The following is a 7,781-nucleotide window of genomic DNA, read 5'->3' as shown; positions in this document are numbered from 1 at the left end:
AAAAAAAAAAAGTCTTCACAAAAGCTAATGAAGCAGTTTCTTTCTGGTAAGATGACAACTATTTGTGAAAAATATCAGTCAAAGTTTACGGGAACAATTACAATTTCTCCAAATCAAAAATGTATGTTGTATAACCAAAAAAGCGAGAGTCAAAGAAAATTCTTAAGTGTTTCGTGAATATCTGTTAACTGTTCTATGAATACAGGGAGAGAACACAGCCTTGTCATTCCCGTCAGGCTCAGAAAAAGCACCAGCAGATAGCAGGAAAGTTAACTTAAGCATGAGCTAAAAAATGCACATTGATGTTTTTCAATGAATCTTTCTCTTTTACAGCATGTGCTTTCTGCCCACCAAAATATTTGCCACCATTTAAAGAGGCACTAAAAAAAAAAACAAAACAGTGGAGTTAAAGGAGAGGGAGATGCCCACAGTGCATCAGTACATTAAGGCCAGGCTCCTTTTAAAGTGGATAAGCCCTTATCACAAATTTTACAACAAAAATTTAGTACAGGACAAATCACCCACAGGACAAACTGGAGTGACTGAAGATGGTGGGTGGAAGGAGATGGCCTCCTGAAATACTTTTTGTGAGATAAATGAAAGAAAATGAATAGCTGTACTGCTGAAACATCAGACTCCTGTGATCCAGCATGAGATTAGCATGATAAAGTCTTGTAAAGGTATCTATCGCATTTCACTAGATGCATGTTCCTGGTAGGATCCTACTATGAATAAGGATGTTTAACACATGTAAATGAACATTTTCTCTAATGAAAGTAATCATTCACTGCTCATACTGAAAGACAGTTGCACTGTGGAAGTAGGACCTGTAAATGACTGACATGTTATCCTTCAGAGTCACAAACAGCATAGAAAAGATGATATAAAAGTTCTTGAGATCTAAATGGCAATGGATTTTTTTTCTTTGGGTATACGAGACTCTCAAAAGGCAGCTGCTTGACTGTTACTCTTTCTTATTTTTCCTTCTGTTGGAGAATTCCAGCTTGCCGAAAGTCACTTACAGGTTGTTTTAGCATCTATTTAAAGCTGCCAGGAAGCAGACCACTGGAAGGCAGCAGTCCTCAGGTAGGACACCTTGCCCAGCCTTTTAACAGATGGAAAAACTCCCTAGATGTTTCATTTTCAGACAAGCTCAGGTAAAGCACAATGGTCACAACCTGTACAGAAAAAAATGTCTACTACTCATTCAAAGCTCAGCGACAGGCTCAGCTCCAAGAAGTCTACAGAAATAACTTTGCATCATTAAACTTATTCATGTTAATTATTTACATTAGCTATTCATTACTGTGATTAATCATAAAATAATCAATAATTAATCATAAGTTATTAATTATTCATTTTACAATCCCACATTATTCATATCACCTGTATTGAAACTACCCTTATGAGCACTGCAATTCACATTTGTCACTAGGTACTTCAACAAAAATGGACAGAATCAGAGTCTATCCTAAGGTGGAAGAGACCCACGAAGATCGTACAGTCCAACTCCTGATTCCACTCAGGGCAATCTAGAAGTTAAACCATACATCTAAGAGCACGGCCCAAATGCTTCTTGAACACCGACAGGCTCGAGGCCATGATGACCTCCTTGGGGAACTAGTCTCAGTGCTTGACCACCCAGGTAACAATCTTTATCAATAGTTATAGGTTTAATTCAGCTCCTTAGCAACAGAGAACAATGTGGAATGTGAACCAGACCGTGGTATGCTGGAACCTAGGAATCACAAGATAACACAGAGCCCAGTAAATTCAGAATATGGGCACAAAAATGAGTTTCTATAAGGTGAGCTAACATATGAACTTGGAGCACACATCAGGAAGCTCACAGGAGTTAAGGAGCACACATTCTATTTGTGCAATATTCTTTTTCCTGATCCCTTAGATGCGATACCACAGTGGGACTGGGAAGCCAGAATAACTATGGATCCCTTGAGCATACATACCACTGTCATTTTGGATGAGCTGTCTTTTGCTACAACGAACTGCCTTCACAAAAATTACTGTGTGTGTATGTAGGACATAACGTTATGTATTCAGTTAGTTACATACTGGTGTGATGATAAAAAAAAACTCCAGTGTCTCACTTTTTCCACAGGTCTGTGTGTTTTGAATTTGGGGTCCAGCTGCAGATTCCATCAGACAGGTTTCTCTCATCCGATTTTTTTAAAGTCTACAGTAGAATGGCTATCTCTGAACTAGTCTCATGGCTCTGTCACAGTCCATGGAAACAAACAGGCAATTTAGAGTGTTTTGCCTGACCAGAAGTGCATATTATTTTACAATGAAATGAATCATCTTGTGCTGTATAAGTCGATGGACTAGATTACTGCTTACTAGAAGGGGACCTCGCTAGCATCACTGGCTTGGATATCTCCATTTAGTCAGAGCAATCTCACCTAATACTCTGTTCCAAAGAAAGCAGGCTCCAGGGGGATCTCAGGCATTGAGCTACCCCCGCACTATGAAGGAGTCACTTTAAAGGGTCTTGAAGTTTAAGATCATTACCTCTTCTCTCTAGAAGCCTTATGAGACCTCCTGCATCTGTTGAGAAGATACACTCTTGATATGACTACCATTTACTGCTGTCTCACATGGCAGTTCTTGAAAGCTGTTTCAACTGCTGCTGATTGTTCCGTTGCTGTGACTAATTAGACATCAGGAGGATATTATAACAGGACTTGTCAGATACCCCGCTCTTGCCTGATATGAAAGCAAGGCCTGCTGCTGCTCTTTAAGGAACACCCACTCTGTTCCCTAAGGACAGCTACAGGGAGCTTTTAAGGTAAAGCAGCTGTCGACCTCTCTACCCTGTGACTGCTCAGGGAGAGAAGAGATTTGCCCTAGTTGTTCTTCCCTCCTCCTGCAGCACTATTACTCCCCCTCTCCCCTTACTCTGCACATCATTAAGAACACTGTAGCACTTAGCAGTAGCACAATATTGCCATGTAATGAAGGTATCTCACAGGTGTCCACTGACAGGACAGGAAGAAACGGGCACAAACCAAAACACATGGAATTTTATCTGAATGTAAGGAAACAATTTTTACTGTGTGGGTGGTTAAACACTGGAACGGGCTGCCCAGAGCAGTCGCGGAGTCTCCTTCCTTGGAGGTATTCAAAACCCAACTGGACAAAGTCCTAGGCAACCTGCTCTTGCTGACCCTGCTTGAGCAAAAGGTTGGGCTAGATGATGTCAAGAAGTCTCTTCTAAACTCAGTGACTCTGTGGTTCTGTGCCTCCGCTACTAGAATGAATACAAACCTGTCTATCTACACACATACTGAGTTTTTAAGAACTATTTTCTCAAACTAGACCAACTACTGCTACTTCAGTTAAAAAGAGACTGAAGTCTAGCCCTAAAACAAACACAAGGCATCTGGTTGCAGAGGTTGTCAGAATATTAGACTGGTATAAGTCCTAAACATCTACGAGACCATGGTAAAAAAAATAAAAAGACATGCATAAAGATGTTATAGTTATAAAAGTTACCTAGTTGGATATTACAAACCTGACACAGATAAGAAGTCTGAACTTACCAAAGACTTAGGCAGCTTTATGTTCTTCTTCCTTAGTTTCTTGCAGCCACAACATACTGTAAACACTAGACTCAGGCTCAGAATAACCACACACAGAATGACGATATATTGTGTGCCTAAGAAGTTAGAGCAAAATCTGTTAGGAAGTTTGGAAAAATAAGCCGCTGTGTCATTTAGAATATCTTGAGAAACTGTAATAGCTCAGAATGCTTAGCTATAATGTGTGAATTTGACAAATTCACCACCTTTTTTCACTCAGGAAAACTTAATTTATAAAGCATTATATCAAGTAAATAAAAATTAGAATGACAGAAGATTTTCAATTTATATAAACACAATGTGTTTATAGAGGTAAAGGAATTTTATTACAAATGTTTTGTTCCTTAGAGATGACAGATGGGGACAGATTTGTACATTTTCCATGTGACAGCACATTAACTGACATGATAATTACACAGTCTATGTACAATAAAATTAAAATGTGAAATCTTCCAAAACATAGAATTCTTAACTATGACTAGCAAGATTCCACTAGTCTGACTCTTCTTAATGTCCTACCCCTCAGTCATACTGCTGCTCTTGTGCATAAAAGAAAGGACACAACTACTTCTATCAATTTTATCTCTTCTCTAGTAAAGCTTTGGGCCATAATGAAGTAAAATGAAAAAGTGTGTAAGAGGCTATCAGAGATACAAAGTTGGGTCGCTAGTTGCCTTTGTTCTCTTTAAGAGAGAGACGTGGTCATGAAATTGAGGTATCGGCAAGCTTATAGTTGCTTCAAACTCAGGAAAGTCTATATACACTTTCCTCCGCAATGAGACTGAGCAAAACGCCATTTGTTAGAAGAGAGGCACAATGCTTCTGAAAACCATGTAACTCAGTGAATGATCCATTTGTCATTTATTAATTACACCAATGATCAGGTGCAATGAAAACAGGTTTTGTAATACCAATGAAGCAGGAAAAGCACCCCCAAAAAAGTCAGGGTTACTTGAAAATAATACATGATCTTTAAAGGTCTTTAGAATTGGGAAAGTACATTTGGAAAAGAATGACCGTGTTTTCCCTTTTTTCATGTTCTCCCATAGGCATCCAAGTCATCCCATGGCTATATCACAGCTCAAATACTCAGCTAGATCAGACCTCTGGTCAGACTCAGTATGTTCTTACTAAAGTTTTAGAACCCTCTTACTCAATGCCTGCTTGAGGGGAATGTGAATGCAGCTTTCTTCTGATGGGGCGCCAACCATCAGCTCGCCATATAAACTTCCCTTCGCTGAAACACAGTAAGTGGAACCTTCAGCAGGGATTGGGATGTTGAGGCTACATTTATACATCGTACAGTTGTCTTCAGGGAACTCATCTTTACTCTGCAAAAAAAGAAAGTGACATTATATCATTTGACTCAACACAACAATATAAGTGTCACAGTACCTTCCAACACTTCCAAAAAATGTTAAAATACTATTAGATGTGGCTCCTATATCATCCACGTGCCTTGCAAAAGCTGTGTGAACTTCAGCTATCAGCTTATGGGCTACCTTAAGATGTTACATTTGATCAGACCATAGTGCTTTCAGCTAAAGTTTGTGCTGCTCATAGTTGAGATTTGCATTCCTAATTCACTTATAAAACTTGTACCTGGATACATATGAAAAGATAACTGTAAATAAATATATTCCTCAAGTTCACCCTCTACCATTGCTAAAATAAAGTAGTAGCAATCTCCTGAAAGGTAATCTTAAATGAAAGGTCTGTCTAGACAAGTGAAAGGGATGCAAGTAAAGTTACCAATGTTTTAGCATACATGCAGAAACAACAGCATGGGATCAAGTAACTCTATCTTGTGTACAGCTACTGCAATAATCTCATTTTTGTTGTAAGACATCCATTCGGACAACTAAAATCCAGACCTTCCAGTCACGTATCTCACTGACGCACTTGACATTTTAGGGCTTCAGTAGTCCTATGCTACGTTCAACTGTTTTCTTGATCTGTTGGCTCTGTGTTTCATAAGAGTGAACTCCTTGTTTATGCATTTAAGGTAAACAAGTATTTTTAATTTGAAGTTTTCATTTCAGAACTTACCTGATTTTTCCTATCCCAAAAAGTCACCGAGTACATGAGCTCTGAATAAATGTTTCTGATCCAAGGAAGGTTTTCCACAGATGGGAATGCAGGATGGTAAATATCAACAATGATTTTATCGCCATGCCTCGAGAGATTCAGTTTTGGTGGTCCTATTTTTCCTGCAACACATTGCACCTTTGCTATTAGGCCAAAGCTTTTAACATAAAATATGCTATTTATAGTTAGCTTTCCAAAATTCATCAGATATTTGAGAAGAATTACATGTTTATTTCAATGCTGTTAATATTGCACAGCTGTGACACTTAGAAGTAACAGAGGCATTTGGATATATTCAGGAATCTGCTTCTAAAATGGAAACAGAGATTGTCTGTGCAGAATTTCACTATTAAGCAATCCAACTTTCCTATACACATAAGGCCATAAAAATTCAGCTCACTGACAACAGAAAAAAGTAACAAAGCAATTAAACACATATATGTGAATGAGAACTGAACACAAAATACTGTTGACTAGATCCCTCCATAAATCACACTCAGCTAAAGATAATACCATACAGAAACAAAGGCTATCTGAAAATCTAAACCAATCTCATCTTGAGCAACTGTACTTAGGGAGCCTGATTTCCCATGGCAATGGCCTACATGAATTTTTGGTGTCTAATGATCTGACTGAACACATGAGTTTCTGTTCAGTAGGAAAATGATTTTGTCTTTCTCTTCCATACATGGCTACCGATTTTCCGCAGACTGTCAAACTCAGCATTATTACCAGGAATTCTGTCCCTCTGTCAAACACTAGAAACGCAGCCACTGATTCCAAGTCATGGGACTATTGGGTGGGGAGGGAATCATAGCGGAAAACAGAGAGGGACTCCATTTCTTCAGTTCCAGCAATGCAGAAATCCATCTCTATCTAAAGCACAGCCCAAGTCAGGGAGAACCTCATGGGCAATGGTCTGCCCGAAAGCTGTATATTGAGAACGGAGCAAGTACAAGAGGAAGTCTCTCAGTCTTTCCTCACTTTGTTGTGTCTGCTTTGCACTGCCATGCAATGCTGGGGCCTGCCACACTGTTTTGGACAGGTTGGCCTGGAATCTAGGCACACAGTTTACTTTTACAATATTGATGTGAAAAACTGTGATTTCTCCCAAAGCAGCCCAAAGGATTGACTTGAAGAATGAGTAACTGTTAGTTATCCAGCTACAGTGGACTGCCAGAGCTTCCAGATAGTACCTAGACACCCAAAGCTGTCAGTATAAGCGATTAGAGTGTCAAACAAAGCATCACCAACCTCCTGACTACTACTTCAGTGATGCCTAAAGGTCCACAGCTTCCAGTGACAGTTTCCTACCTTAAATTTGTGTCTGGGACACCAGGCAAGAATATGGGAAGGATGCACAGAGTGTACCGTCAGCATCACTTTCTTGCCTTTAGAAGTTTTGGAAAAAATACTCAGATACCAGTGACAGGGCTGATAAGTCCCTACAGAGGTAGAACTACAGAAGTTCCTACTGAACAACCATCATGCTTCATTTCATCCTGGACTCCTGACTTTATCCTTTTCGCCATATTATTGTGTCTTATTTGGGAATATCATAATTACTAACTTTTTAAATTTTGGGAAAAAATGACAAGGTTTAGTTTATGATGGAACTTACCATGCTTTTGCAAAATAAACTCATTTGTTTCAACATATTCTGACTGTTGTGACCCAACAACAGCTTTAACCCGAAGCCAGTGAGAGGCAAAAGGCTCATATATTTCGCTTGAGAGATCACAAAAATGAGCTGAAATGTTCACACAAGCTGAGACGATCTTATAGTAACCTAAACTGTAAAAACAGATCAAGGAACAGTTAATATAATGTCAGTTGCACAACATTCTACAACACACTGCCTGTGACAAAGTATCTGTGAGGATGACCAAGCACTGGCACAGGTTGCCCAGGGAGGTTGTGGAGTCTCCATCCCTGGAGATACTCAAAAGCCATCTGGACATGATTCTGTGCAACCTGCTGTAGGTGATCCTGCTTGAGCAGGGGGGTTGGACCAGACGAGCTCCAGAGGTCCCCACCAACCTCAACCACCCTGTTATTTGGCAAATTTTGCCTTAATTTACACTTAGGCAACCT

General features: G+C 39.5%; 1 protein-coding gene across 1 annotated transcript in view; it reads right to left on the bottom strand.

Annotated features, from left to right (window-relative positions):
* Nucleotides 1-3,560: 3,560 nt before the first annotated feature.
* Nucleotides 3,561-7,781, bottom strand: part of LOC104159718 (interferon gamma receptor 1-like) — a gene marked incomplete at both ends in the record, with an annotated part of 4,473 nt that continues 252 nt past the window's right edge. The window contains 4 exons of the mRNA XM_009697703.1: nt 3,561-3,676; nt 4,753-4,930; nt 5,649-5,809; nt 7,309-7,481. Of these exons, the coding sequence (XP_009696005.1) occupies nt 3,561-3,676; nt 4,753-4,930; nt 5,649-5,809; nt 7,309-7,481 (628 nt within the window). The remainder of the gene's footprint in view (nt 3,677-4,752; nt 4,931-5,648; nt 5,810-7,308; nt 7,482-7,781) is intronic.

This window comes from Cariama cristata, unplaced genomic scaffold (assembly GCF_000690535.1).
Source record: "Cariama cristata isolate BGI_N322 unplaced genomic scaffold, ASM69053v1 scaffold4793, whole genome shotgun sequence".
Classification (NCBI taxonomy): domain Eukaryota; kingdom Metazoa; phylum Chordata; class Aves; order Cariamiformes; family Cariamidae; genus Cariama; species Cariama cristata.
Note: the sequence above shows the minus strand (reverse complement) of the source record. Positions and strands in the feature narration are given on the sequence as shown.